At 42.9% G+C, this 15,452-nt stretch overlaps 1 protein-coding gene across 2 annotated transcripts in view; it reads right to left on the bottom strand.

Annotated features, from left to right (window-relative positions):
• The window catches only part of LOC139406754 (trafficking protein particle complex subunit 8-like), an 86,359-nt gene that overhangs the window by 46,958 nt on the left and 23,949 nt on the right, over positions 1 to 15,452 (bottom strand). The window contains exons 3-5 of one of the 2 annotated variants that reach the window (XM_071149754.1): positions 5,258 to 5,341; positions 592 to 681; positions 194 to 368 (exon numbers count right to left, since the gene is read on the bottom strand). In XM_071149754.1, coding sequence (XP_071005855.1) covers positions 194 to 368; positions 592 to 681; positions 5,258 to 5,341 — 349 coding nt within the window. The remainder of the gene's footprint in view (positions 1 to 193; positions 369 to 591; positions 682 to 5,257; positions 5,342 to 15,452) is intronic. The other variant, XM_071149755.1, reaches the window with a different exon arrangement.

Below are 15,452 nucleotides of genomic sequence, written 5' to 3' on the forward strand. Positions count from 1 at the left end.
AGAGAATTAAGGGAATCCATAACTGCTGATGATGAGCGGCGTCAACACCTTCCTGATTACTGCACGCGCACACAGGGTTAGCCGAGGTCAATGGATAAAAGAGAAGGAGAGCCGAGGTCATAGACCTGGCTGTCAGATGTTGTGTGCGTGTGCGCACTTGCATGTCTGCGGTGTTTGCGTCACTACTACTCACCTCTGTTCGTCTCCCTGGCTCATGTCGTGAAGTAGGACATAGTACTTGAGTGTGTTGGGGATGAACCACTTGGGGTTGGTGTACTCGCCGCTGTGCTGGATCCTGTGCTGCTCCTGAGACAGCTTGAGGAACTTCTCCACTGGTACAGCCTCACTGGACGACACCACCAACAGACCTGCAGGGACGGCCGTCAAAGAACCACAACCAAAAAGAGCGAGAAGGAAAGGGGGAGGCAACCACGCAGACGGAGAACGAGGGAGGGTAGGGAGAGGATGGTGAAAACAGAGAGGTAAAGAATACCGTGAGAAAAAGGAGGAGTGAGTGAGTGAGTGAAGAGAGAGAACTTGTCTCATCATCATAGTGTTCATTCTACTATGTTGAAGCAGTGAGAAGGATACAGGCGAGGTAGTGGTTGAGGAACTCATGGTCGGAGGCAGGCATGGACTGGAGGAAGCTCTCTCTGTACGCCTCAAACCAGGGAGTCGTGGCTGGAGAGATAGGACAACAAGATGAGAGAGAGAACATTACTCTAACCAGGTCTCGCCTCCACACAACACCACCCTGAGAGTGGAGCTGCATAGAGCACCTGTAGCCGACACCCGGGGGGAGGGGGGGGGAGAGGTCTACACACACCAGGGTCAACCAGCCAGGAGAGGCCATCACAGGTGACACACACTAGGGTTGAGCGATATTACGATAGCATAGTCTATCAATGATTGACAGCCATCGTCGATGGGGACGCGACAGACGATGGCTTAGCCTACTTTAACTTCACTGGCACCGCAGAGTAAAGAAACGGAGTCTTGCACAAGTTTAAGCTTATTAAGAAAGAAATGATCCATGCAGGACTGAAAAATGACTAATAACTTATCCTCCTACTAGGCCTATCATAAAAGTTAGTTACGAACAGTAGCTTATTTCCCAAATATTCTAGCTTAAGGCGTTGTCCTAAAGTTGCAGCTTTAACAAGACTGACAATCTATAGCCTAAAGCATAGGCTATTCTCAATCGCAGCTTTATGAGATCTAGAATATTCTTTACTTGCTTTATTTGCCTCATAGAATAGTAATTATCCAGTTCTGAATGCGGTACATTGCTTCTATCGGCTGGCCAATAGGAGGAAATACTATGTAAAGAAATGTTTGATGGGTACATAATCACGATAGGACAAAGGTCGACGTCGCCCAACCCTCACACACACACACACACACACACACACACACACACACACACACACACACACAGCTGAAGGGTCTGATCGCGGAGCTGCAACAAATGATACTCTGAGAAAAATGTGATGAATTACTGATTAGCCAGATGGGAGTAGGGTTTGTACCACTACTGGATTCTTCTTTTATCCTAAACCCATTGAGATGCAGAGAGCATCATGCTACTCGTTGTAGACTACATTTTTCATCAAGAGATTCACCAATTATTGTCCGAATAACAGAAATCAGCAGGAGTATATAATGTTACCATGGCCAAATGTAGACATCAACTACGTAAAGTAACACCTGTGTGTGTGTGTGTGTGAACAAAGAATGAGTGCGAAGCGTAGTCTGCATACTGACTCGGGTACTGTCTGAACTTGTCCAATAAGCTCTCATGAGCTTTAAAAATGGTGGCCCTAATGAACACAACCCGGGTAATTCTGCCATCTCTGGTGTGAGTTCTCTGAACAGCTTCATGACACATCAGACTAGTACTCCCTCTTTCCACATTCATCACAACACAAAGACAGCAGGCTGTGTGTTTGGACACAGGCACAACAGCATTATGAGGATCAACATGCGACCCTCTGGTCCATTTTACAGATGATTAGGCGGTAATACATTTACAGTGGTAATTTTATGTCAGGGAAATCATTCAAAAAAATCTCTAAAGCAACCAGTGCTCGGCCTTTGAAAAATGTAAAGACAAAAGATGACATCAAGTCAAAACAATGTTCGTGTCACTATCCACAAATTTGGTGACAAGTGTACCCAGAGCGACCAAATACACAAACATTGTATTTCATCAAACAAATTGTCTGTTTTTTAACCCTTGTGCTATGCTTGTGTACAAACAGGCATGGTATGTGTCTTCCATCACGAGGACCACCAGTTAGTAACCTACTGATTGAGAGAAAACCAAACAGATCAGGAGTTCTATGCTACTTACAGACCGACTATTTGAAATAATTTCCAATACTTAACCTGTGCTTGATTGAGCTTGCCTGGCACAACAGGACCAATAGAAAAGTCCCAAAAGTGCAAACACTGCCTACCTGGCACTCCAGGCAACAAAGTATTTGAAATTACTTCAAATAGTATTTGAACACAGGTCTGTTTGCTGCTAAATAAAGCCATGGGCTACAAGGGAAACCTTGCGTGAGTGAGTCAGGAGTGAGCAACAGAGAGCTCACTTCAGTTAGTTCAGTGAGTGATCTCAGTAACTGAGAAGCACACGGCAGTCAAGATTCATCTCAGTTTAAAGCTTTCTGTTTTGAATCAATTCCAACTCCCTGTTATCAACTTTTAATTCACTGTTTGAGAGAAACCCCTTTAACTTGGAGTAAGAGTTAATGCCGGGGGGAAGTCCGAGTGCCGAGAGATGCGGCTCAGAAAGCAATCGGCCATAGCCAATTAGGGGGCGTATGTATGACTGTAAGGCACTTTGGGACCTGTATAAATAAAATGTAATTGACTGAGACCACAGAAGTGAGAGTACAGGAAGTGTTCAGGACATAAACAACTCCCCACCCTGACTTCAAACAGCCTAAGATAGAAAGCATAGTTTCCATTTCCACTGGCTCCTCAAGTCTCAGGACTCTGGAATGCGGATATCTTACAAGACACCCTATCTAATATCCTGGGATTTAGATATAGGCCTAGGCCAATTATGTATAAATGGGAGACAGAAGAACACTGACTAAATCATCCCACTTTACACCCATCCTTTATACACTGCTCAAAAAAATAAAGGGAACACTTAAACAACACAATGTAACTCCAAGTCAATCACACTTCTGTGAAATCAAACTGTCCACTTAGGAAGCAACACTGATTGACAATAAATGTCACATGCTGTTGTGCAAATGGAATAGACAACAGGTGGAAATTATAGGCAATTAGCAAGACACCCCAATAAAGGAGTGGTTCTGCAGGTGGTGACCACAGACCACTTCTCAGTTCCTATGCTTCCTGGCTGATGTTTTGGTCACTTTTGAATGCTGGCGGTGCTTTCACTCTAGTGGTAGCATGAGACGGAGTCTACAACCCACACAAGTGGCTCAGGTAGTGCAGCTCATCCAGGATGGCACATCACTGCGAGATGTGGCAAGAAGGTTTGCTGTGTCTGTCAGCGTAGTGTCCAGAGCATGGAGGCGCTACCAGGAGACAGGCCAGTACATCAGGAGACGTGGAGGAGGCCGTAGGAGGGCAACAACCCAGCAGCAGGACCGCTACCTCCGCCTTTGTGCAAGGAGGAGCACTGCCAGAGCCCTGCAAAATGACCTCCAGCAGGCCACAAATGTGCATGTGTCTGCTCAAACGGTCGGAAACAGACTCCATGAGGGTGGTATGAGGGCCCGACGTCCACAGGTGGGGGTTGTGCTTACAGTCCAACACCGTGCAGGACGTTTGGCATTTGCTAGAGAACACCACTGGCGCCTGTGCTCTTCACAGATGAAAGCAGGTTCACACTGAGCACATGTGACAGACGTGACAGAGTCTGGAGACGACGTGGAGAACGTTCTGCTGCCTGCAACATCCTCCAGCATGACCGGTTTGGCGGTGGGTCAGTCATGGTGTGGGGTGGCATTTCTTTGTCCGCACAGCCCTCCATGTGCTCGCCAGAGGTAGCCTGACTGCCATTAGGTACCGAGATGAGATCCTCAGACCCCTTGTGAGAGCATATGCTGGTGCGGTTGGCCCTGGGTTCCTCCTAATGCAAGACAATGCTAGACCTCATGTGGCTGGAGTGTGTCAGCAGTTCCTGCAAGAGGAAGGCATTGATGCTATGGACTGGCCCGCCCGTTCCCCAGACCTGAATCCAATTGAGCACATCTGGGACATCATGTCTCGCTCCATCCACCAACGCCACGTTGCACCACAGACTGTCCAGGCGGATTCTTTAGTCCAGGTCTGGGAGGAGATCCCTCAGGAGACCATCCGCCACCTCATCAGGAGCATGCCCAGGCATTGTAGGGAGGTCATAAAGGCACGTGGAGGCCACACACACTACTGAGCCTCATTTTGACTTGTTTTAAGGACATTACATCAAAGTTGGATCAGCCTGTAGTGTGGTTTTCCACTTTAATGTTGAGTGTGACTCCAAATCCAGACCTCCATGGGTTGATACATTTGATTTCCATTGATAGTGGAATGTGTTGACAACAAAATCACACAAATTATTTTAAAGAAAAAAGTCTTTAATAAGAATATTTCATTCATTCAGATCTAGGATGTGTTATTTTAGTGTTCCCTTTATTTTTTTGAGCAGTGTATATGAAGAGACTATTTTATGTGTCCAATGTTCTTCCTTTTGGTGTAGGATGCAGGGAAAGATAGTTCCATTACCAAGATTATATCAAAATGAACTCTAACTTCCTGAATGAGCTCTAATGAGCTCGAACTTCCTGAACCCGCATAACAAGACCATTTCTGAGACAACCAGTATAGAGTACACATACTTATATGGAAAAGTACACAAACATATGCAGGGATGTGATCAGGGCAACGTAGTAAAATCAGGAAATGTTTGATTTTTGCTTATACATGGAAGAAAATGTAAGGCAGGCAGGAATTGCTGATTGATCAGAAGAAGAAAATGGAAAAAAAATCACATCCCGGATATGGACATCTGAAGCTACTACCTTGAGAGAGCAGAGAGAATAAGGAGAGATGGTAGAGTTCACTACACGGGTCTGCTACGGAGAGACTAGAGAGGAGAAAAGGACAGTCTGCTACACAGTTAGGAGGGAGGGAGGAACGGAGGGAGGGATAGCTGTAAACGGAGAAAAGAGGGAGGGCCCTCCCCCCATACACCTGTGGGCCAGGTGAGGTGAGGTGAGAGTACAGGTACCTGTGTAGTGCTTGGAGGTGCTGAGTTCCGTTAGTGTGTCCCTCCAGTCACTGTACCAGGGGACGCTAGCTTTAAGAGAGCGATCTGACAAGGGGAGAGAGTCAGGGACTAGCGTTAGCAACATCCCATTACCTGTACAGGAGCACCCACTGATGTTCACCACTCATAGATCTGCAGTACCAACATCATAGATATACACTATCTCACATAGTAGATTGTAGTTATGACCAATGTGGGTAAAACCAGGGAAGAGCAGCATTATAGGAGACTGAGACTAGGGTCAATCTTACCACCATGGCTCACACTTTAAACCTTACAAAGGGGCCCCTATAGATAGCGTGGAGAAAAGGTTAGCCCAAATCACAAGCTTAGCTTTCAGTTTAGCATTCAACAAAACATTGACGACAGAACATGTAATGTGTTTGCTGCATTCATAGGTCAAAGGGAGACATAGGAGGGCCATGGTTGGATTGACTTAACTTTAGGTTAGGGTTAGAGGAGGCTGTTTGACCCAAGCAAGGTCCACTAATAGTATGGGAGCAATAGAGGGGATTGGAGAGGTTTGAGGAAGTGGACCAAAAGAGGGACACGCTCTGTGGTAACGTCACCACAACAACGTTGCAACAACATTACCCAAAGCTCATTCTTTGACAAATGGAACCGGAATCTCCATGAGCCTGTTTTTTTTTGTTTTATACATTCCTGAGATTTAACACAAAATATGTTATTTCTCTAGGCTACATTCATATCAGATCCAGTGAGAAAGAATGTCATGCAAATAGCATTTCACAGAGCTGAATTTCAGGTAAATAAAAGCTTTTATGGATATTTATATTCCATTGTCAAAAGGTGTGACCTGTAAAGTCATAGGTTGGAGGGCAGAGATTGTAGGAAGGCTCTTACCCAAGGGTCATCCAGGTGAGTAAAAGAGAAAATAAAATGAGGGAAGAAGGTCAGCAATGAGGAAATTAACAAAATAAATCAACATGGAAATCACCTCCCATGCCGCACTATACTTGGGGCGGCAAGTATAGTGGAAATCACCCCCCATACTGCACTACACTTGGGGCAGCAAGTAGCCTAGTGGTTAGAGCATTGGACTAGTAACCAAAAAGTTGCAAAATGGAATCCCCGAAATCACAAGGCAAAAATCTGTCCTTCTGCCCCTGAACAAGGCAGTTAACCTACTGTTCCTAGGCCATCATTGAAAATAAGAATTTGTTCTTAACTGACTTGCCTAGTTAAATAAAGGTTAAAAAAATATATATACACATTTGCTGTTATTGTCTAAAATAAAAATGTACTAAATAACTTGTCATCCCACTCCCCCATGTTCTCTCCTTAGTGTTTGTTGTCCTCTACAGGACAGTCTGCGGAACTACAGGACTTCTCATTCCCCCTTATCAACCAACACTACATTCCTACAGCTCATGATTCCAGACCTCTGTTCTGTCTTAGTTTTACTATTACTAAACCTGTGGCCAGAGTTCATTCTTCTCATATCGGTCTTCGGCCAGGAACTTATGGCGTCAAATCAGCCTCTAAAGTCCATCATTGAGCAAGCAAACACTGAGTGGAGAGCGGGCTCCTGCGAGCAGAAAATGAGTGCCACTAGTGCACAGACCAGTCGAGAGCACAGAATGTGGTCCAGCAAGCAGAGGATGGGTCTCGTGAGCGCACAGACAGCGGGGTCGAGAGGGATTTTTGAGAGGGATTTTTGAGAGGGATTTTTGTTTTGCATGTCAATATATATACACACACACACACTGAACAAAAATATGAATGCAACATGTAAAGTGTTGGTCACATGTTTCATAAGCTTAAATAAATATACCATTAATGTTCCATATGCACAAAAAGCTTATTCATCGCATTTTGTGTACAAATTTGTATACATCCCTGTTAGTGAGCATTTCTCCTTGGCCAAGATAATCCATCCACCTGACAGGTGTGGTATATCAAGAAGCTGATTAAACAACATGATCATTACACAGGTGCACCTTGTGCTGTGGACAATAAAAGGCCACTAAAATGTGCAGTTGTGTACCACAGATGTAGGCAGTACGTCCAACCAGCCTCACAACCGCAGACCATGTGTAACCAGGCCAGCCCAGGACCTTCACATCCAGGTTCTTCACCCGTGGGATCGTCTGAGACCAGTCACCCGGACTGCTGATGAAATTGAGGAGTATTTATATCTGTAACAAAGCACTTTGTGGGAAAAACTAATTCCGATTGGTTGGGTCTTGCTCCCCAGTGGGTGGGCCAGTCTCCCAAGTGTGTGGGCCTATGCCTTCAGGCCCACCCATGTCTGCGCCCCTGCCCAATAATTTGAAATCCAGATTGGGGCCTAATTTATTTAAATAGACTATAATAGACATAAGGAAATTGATCATTTCCTTATATGAACTGTAGCTCAGAAAAATTGTAAAATGTGTTGCATGTTTCGTTTCGATTTTTGTTCAGTAAATCTTTGATCTACTTTGTGCTCTTTCCACAGATGGCTCTAGATTCCTGATAACAGCTGATGAGACTACCTTCGATTTAACTTCTGTATTACTGCCTGTAATCAATACCACAAAAAAAATGCCAAATTGAAATAAATTTACACTAATTTCAGAGACAAATGGTAGTTCCCAAATCAGACAATTACTATAAAACAAATCGGTTTTCCTCAATTAAATGTTTGGAGAATGCATGGCGGTGCTTGTCCTCAGTCCTCCTTTGAATGTGTGGCCAATCATTACGTTAACCTGAGTTTAGCTGGCTAATCATTCATTTCAGTTTACATTCTATTATTTGTAACTGGTTATGTACTGTTAATGTAGAAGGGTCTCCCCTTCGCGTCTCCATATTATTATTATTTTTTTTAAATATATGCTTTGTGTGCGCACCACTTGGGCTTAATAAATACCCTAAATATTAAATCCTACCGTTCTATCGATTCCTGCACTCTCTTAACTAGCCCTTCCTTTCAATGTTACCATCATTCCATTATTATTTGTGTACCCACATGCAGGGTTGGGGAGATTTACATGTAAGGGATTACAAAAAAAAACAGTAACAAATACATTAACAGGAAAAAAATACAAATACAACAACACTTCTGTTGTTTTCTCAATGACATTCAAATCAAAATTGAAAAAAGGCTTAAGTTTAAATTTGTTCCACCTGAGCGAGTCTGACCACAAGTCAGAGCCCACTGCGGCGACACCAAATGTTTCTGATCGATCGCAGGAAAGGTGCAGGAACAGGCATTTTTTTGGCTACAGTTCAAGGTATATCTTCCAATGGTGCAACTGCTGTCAAGATCCAAAGACAATCCAACTTTAATAAACACTTGGCGGTAAGGATGACAGCAGTGGTGTGTAGTCTACGGCGATACAGATATCACATTATTGATATCTACATAGCGCATTGATGTGAATCACACTGCTGCTCTCTCATTTAGCTACAGTGCCTTGCGAAAGTATTCGGCCCCCTTGAACTTTGCGACCTTTTGCCACATTTCAGGCTTCAAACATAAAGATATAAAACTGTATTTTTTGTGAAGAATCAACAACAAGTGGGACACAATCATGAAGTGGAACGACATTTATTGGATAGTTCAAACTTTTTTAACAAATCAAAAACTGAAAAATTGGGCATGCAAAATTATTCAGCCCCCTTAAGTTAATACTTTGTAGCGCCACCTTTTGCTGCGATTACAGCTGTAAGTCGCTTGGGGTATGTCTCTATCAGTTTTGCACATCGAGAGACTGAATTTTTTTCCCATTCCTCCTTGCAAAACAGCTCGAGCTCAGTGAGGTTGGATGGAGAGCATTTGTGAACAGCAGTTTTCAGTTCTTTCCACAGATTCTCGATTGGATTCAGGTCTGGACTTTGACTTGGCCATTCTAACACCTGGATATGTTTATTTTTGAACCATTCCATTGTAGATCTTGCTTTATGTTTTGGATCATTGTCTTGTTGGAAGACAAATCTCCGTCCCAGTCTCAGGTCTTTCTTCCAGAATGGTCCTGTATTTGGCTCCATCCATATTCCCATCAATTTTAACCATCTTCCCTGTCCCTGCTGAAGAAAAGCAGGCCCAAACCATGATGCTGCCACCACCATGTTTGACAGTGGGGATGGTGTGTTCAGCTGTGTTGCTTTTACGCCAAACATAACGTTTTGCATTGTTGCCAAAAAGTTCAATTTTGGTTTCATCTGACCAGAGCACCTTCTTCAACATGTTTGGTATGTCTCCCAGGTGGCTTGTGGCAAACTTTAAACGACACTTTTTATGGATATCTTTAAGAAATGGCTTTCTTCTTGCCACTCTTCCATAAAGGTAAATGTGGCAAAAGGTCGCAAAGTTCAAGGGGGCCGAATACTTTCGCAAGGCACTGTAAACTTCTGAACCACTGGAATTGTGATACAGTGAATTAAGTTAAATAATCTGTGCAAATAATTGTTGTAAAAATGACTTGTGTCATGCACAAAGTAGATGTCCTAACCGACTTGCCAAAACTATAGTTTGTTAACAAGAAATTTGTGGAGTGGCTGAAAAACAAGCTTTAAAGACTCCAACCTAAGTGTATGTAAACTTCGACTTCAACTGTAAGTACCAGTCAAAAGTTGACACACCCACTCATTGAAGGGTTATTCTTTATTATTACTATTTTCATTGTAGTATAATAGTGAAGACATCAAAACTATGAAATAACACATATGGAATCATGTAGTAACCAAAAAATGTGTTAAATTAAAATATATTTGAGATGAGATTCTTCAAAGTAGCCACCCTTTGCCTTGATGAACATCTACACATGGACAGCCATGTAAACTTTAACATTGATTTATCCTGCAATAGATGTCGTTCAATTGGGACATTCATTTTGTCTTCTTCCAATGCCTCATAAGGGGAAAGTAATCTAAAAGTAACTGAATGTAATCAGATTGTTACAGAGTTTGGGTAATCCTAAAGTTATGTTACCGATTACAATTTTGGACAGGTAACTAACAGATTACATTTAGAAGGTAACCTACCCAACCCTACCCACATGTTATTCCCAACAATGGAGTCTTAAAATTTAGCTATATTTAATTATGGCCAGGACCTGGTGTATGATGAGTGAACTTGTTAGATCACAGCCACATTATGTCCATCCTCCACCTATGATTTGATACATTGGGGTTAACGCCCTCATATCAAGTAAACACACACCAGACACTTCCTGGAAAGGTGAAGAAAAAAACATTAGCTAGTGGTGGACTATGGTGCTACTTAGTTAGAAAAGACAGTCTGCTTTGTCTTACAAACAAACGTTGCTGGCTAACTTTAGCAAGTAGATTCCACTCAACTCAAGGTATAGTATAGCTATGTATTTATTTCCCAATAACTGTGCTCATGTTTCAAGTTGAAGCGGTTTCCAAGTCGTTCTGTGCTTACTGTTCAAGCTGGCTAGCAAGCTAAACAGCCGGCTCTGAAGCACATGTACAGTGCCTTGCGAAAGTATTCGGCCCCCTTGAACTTTGCGACCTTTTTCCACATTTCAGGCTTCAAACATAAAGATATAAAACTGTATTTTTTTGTGAAGAATCAACAACAAGTGGGACACAATCATGAAGTGGAACAACATTTATTGGATATTTCAAACTTTTTTAACAAATCAAAAACGGAAAAATTGGGCGTGCAAAATTATTCAGCCCATTTACTTTCAGTGCAGCAAACTCTCTCCAGAAGTTCAGTGAGGATCTGAATGATCCAATGTTGACCTAAATGACTAATGATGATAAATACAATCCACCTGTGTGTAATCAAGTCTCCGTATAAATGCACCTGCACTGTGATAGTCTCAGAGGTCCGTTAAAAGCGCAGAGAGCATCATGAAGAACAAGGAACACACCAGGCAGGTCCGAGATACTGTTGTGAAGAAGTTTAAAGCCGGATTTGGATACAAAAAGATTTCCCAAGCTTTAAACATCCCAAGGAGCACTGTGCAAGCGATAATATTGAAATGGAAGGAGTATCAGACCACTGCAAATCTACCAAGACCTGGCCGTCCCTCTAAACTTTCAGCTCATACAAGGAGAAGACTGATCAGAGATGCAGCCAAGAGGCCCATGATCACTCTGGATGACCTGCAGAGATCTACAGCTGAGGTGGGAGACTGTCCATAGGATAACAATCAGTCGTATATTGCACAAATCTGGCCTTTATGGAAGAGTGGCAAGAAGAAAGCCATTTCTTAAAGATATCCATAAAAAGTGTTGTTTAAAGTTTGCCACAAACCACCTGGGAGACACACCAAACATGTGGAAGAAGGTGCTCTGGTCAGATGAAACTTGAACTTTGAACTTTTTGGCAACAATGCAAAACGTTATGTTTGGCGTAAAAGCAACACAGCTGAACACACCATCCCCACTGTCAAACATGGTGGTGGCAGCATCATGGTTTGGGCCTGCTTTTCTTCAGCAGGGACAGGGAAGATGGTTAAAATTGATGGAGAGATGGATGGAGCCAAATACAGGACCATTCTGGAAGAAAACCTGATGGAGACTGCAAAAGACCTGAGACTGGGATGGAGATTTGTCTTCCAACAAGACAATGATCCAAAACATAAAGCAAAATCTACAATGGAATGGTCCAAAAATAAACATATCCAGGTGTTAGAATTGCCAAGTCAAAGTCCAGACCTGAATCCAATCGAGAATCTGTGGAAAGAACTGAAAACTGCTGTTCACAAATGCTCTCCATCCAACCTCACTGAGCTCGAGCTGTTTTGCAAGGAGGAATGGGAAAAAAATTCAGTCTCTCGATGTGCAAAACTGATAGACATACCCCAAGCGACTTACAGCTGTAATCGCAGCAAAAGGTGGCGCTACAAAGTATTAACTTAAGGGGGCTGAATAATTTTGCACGCCCAATTTTTCAGTTTTTGATTTGTTAAAAAAGTTTGAAATATCCAATAAATGTTGTTCCACTTCATGATTGTGTCCCACTTGTTGTTGATTCTTCACAAAAAAAATACAGTTTTATATCTTTATGTTTGAAGCCTGAAATGTGGCAAAAGGTCGCAAAGTTCAAGGGGGCCGAATACTTTCGCAAGGCACTGTATCAGTTTGATGTCATGCAATCACACAACACTGGACTGGCCAAGGGTAAGCATGTTTGTTTGTCCATCACTCCAGTGTAAGTGACCAATCGAAGTTTCTAGACACGCACCCGCCTCTAAGCCCACCCCCACTAGATTGGATTTCAATCGATTAAAAAATAATTTGTTGAAACCCAAAGGTGATCTGCAGCAATGAGGTTCTGCTTGCCCAAAATCACACTTGCAAGCTCTCACATCTGGCCTGTTGGATCGCGGGACATCCTCTGCTCTCTCGAGACCATTTCTTCACTCTTGACTGGCCTGTGTGCTCGCGGCACTCATCCCTCTGTGTCCTCGTCTCAGCGTTTGCTTGCTCAATGATGTTTAATCAGGTTCGACAGTGCCATCTCACACATAATGGACTTGAGGCTGATTTGACACGATAGGAATTTAGAAGGGACTGAGGTTGTACCACAGATAACAGCTTTGGTGGTACTGTGAACTCAATGGAGTCAGCTATGGCTTGTGGCTGCCCAAGCCCAACTTCTCAGTTTTACTTTGACTGCACTAAGGAGGTTGCCTGACTGTCGCACTAATTTGGCAGACAGAAACCATGCTCGACTCCAGTTAGCATCTGAAAATAAATTTGACTGGTCATGCTTAGTCTATGTTCATTTGCATAGTTTTGCAGAATTAAATTGGTGTCAGAATTTAAGAAATTGTGTCAGTCATAAAACAGGAACAGTGTCTTGATGGACCGGAATCATTATTTTGCCTAAAATAAAGTACAGTGAGTTTATAGAGCTAGAAAGTAGCTTACTTACATCAACTAATGCTTGTCTCTACTCAGAGTGAGCAAGCCAGAGCGGAGACTTGCTGCTAGGCAACTCACAGACGGAGGCTGCAGGAAGCAGTGGGAGAGAGTGGAGCAGCACGAAGCAGCGAACAGCTAAGCTAATAAAAATAAACGTTTCACAGCATTTCTGTCCTACTGGTTTTCATATCAACTTTCTTTGGTTGTCCAGAAGCCAAAGGCACAATCCTAGTCACATTAACAACCCATCCTAGTTGTTACATATTAAAATTTTCCCTCTAACTTTCTAATGTTCATCTCCGTCACATGAAATGGCTGGCATCAGGTGCATATTTTGGGAAACTCTGTAGAGTAGAGTTTAAATAATGCAAAACAAAATTATTTTAAGGCCTATACGGAGTCTAAATACACATTTTACAGAAAAATGTGGATATTTTTTTAACAAAGGCCATAAAAACTGCTGTTTTCCCCATGATTGCAAGAATTGTTGTGTATTGACCGCTTGTCAGAATGCATGTTTTACAAGGGCTTCCCGCTGCATCGCAGTGCTAGCTGTGCCACTAGAGATTCTGGGTTCGAGTCCAGGCTCTGTTACAGCCGGCCGTGACCGGGAGACCCATGGGGCGGCGCACAATTTGCCCAGCGTCGTGAAGGGTTAGGGGAGGGTTTGGCCGGCAGGGATGTCCCTGTCCCATCGCTGACACGGTCGCCAGGTGCAGTGTTTCATCCGACATATTGGTGTGGCTGGCTTCCGGGTTAAGAGGGCATTGTGTCAAGAAGCAGTGCGGCTTGGTTGGGTTGTGTTTCGGAGGACGCACCACTCTCGACCATCGCCTCTCCCGAGTCCGTACGGGAATTTCAGCGATAAGACAAGACTAACTACCAACTGGATACCAAGAAATTGTGAAGAAAAAGGGGTACAAACTAAAACTAAAACAAAAAAGGGAATGCATGAGCATGAATGCATGTTTCCCTCCCTATGGCACACAACTTGAATGCGCCTCGAGAGGAATACTTGCCTTGCATAGAACACACAAGCTCAGGGCTCAACATTAACCTCTCTTGGATAGGGGGCAGTATTTTCATCTCTGGATGAAAAGCGTGCCCAAAGTAAACTGCCTACTACTCAGGCCCAGAAGCTAGGACATGCATATAGAATAGAAAACTCTAAAGTTTCTAAAACTGTTAAAATAATGTCTGTGAGTATTACAGAACTAATATGGCAGGCGAAACCCCGAGGACAAACCATCCAGGGGGGTAAAAAAATTGAGGTCATAGGATTTTCCAATTGTTTTCTATGGGATACCCTTATTATTAGGAACCTGGTTGCAGTTTCTATGGCCACCACAAGATGTCAACAGTCTTAAGAAATTGTTTGATGTTTTTCTTTTGAGAAATTAAGTAGTCCTATTCATTGTAAGTGTCACAACTGGTGGACTATACTGTTTTGATTCGCGTGAACAGGAGCGCGCTTCGTTGTTTTCATCCGGGATTAGAAACAGTTTATTCAGTCTTTAATTTTATCCATTATTTACGTTTTAGGGTACCTGAGGTTCGATTAGGAACGTTGTTTGAAATGTTTGGACTAAGTTTACAGGTAACTTATTAGATACACCGGTTTCAACTCGCCCAACATGCCCAAAAAGTATTTCTGAATCAAACGTGCCAAATAAAAATGTCCCAAAAATATTTTGGGGCCATAAAGAAGGACATTATTGAACAGAAGGACCATTTGTGATGTTTCTGGGACATTGGAGTGCCAACAGAAGATCTTCAAAGATAAGGCATGAATTATAGCGCTATTTCTGACTTTTGTGGCGCACCTGCCTGGTTGAAATATGAATTTCATGTGTTTGTATGCAGGGCGCTGTCCTCAGATAATCGCATGGTTTGCTTTCGCCGTAAAGCCTTTTTGAAATCTGACACAGCGGCTGGATAAACAAGAAGTTGAGCTTTATTTTGATGTATAACACATTTTCAAGAATGTTAAATATTTGAATTTGGTATTTTTGAATTTCGCGCTCTGCAATTTCACCGGATGTTGGCCAGGTGGGACGCTACCATCCCACCTGCCCATAAGAAGTTAACGCCTCTCCTTTTGCCCGGGAAAATAAAATAAAAATATATCAAACCAATACTCCAATCAGAATTGGAGCAGAGGTCAATATTTGAATAATATTCAAGTAAATTTTCCATGTAGGCCTACATAAATAAAATTGTCTACATGTCAAAGTGTAGGTGACATGCAAATTAGCTACAGCCTTGTGTCGAAAAAGATGCTGACATAACGGAGGTGCCAGAA

Source organism: Oncorhynchus clarkii, chromosome 4 (genome assembly GCF_045791955.1).
Source record: "Oncorhynchus clarkii lewisi isolate Uvic-CL-2024 chromosome 4, UVic_Ocla_1.0, whole genome shotgun sequence".
Classification (NCBI taxonomy): domain Eukaryota; kingdom Metazoa; phylum Chordata; class Actinopteri; order Salmoniformes; family Salmonidae; genus Oncorhynchus; species Oncorhynchus clarkii.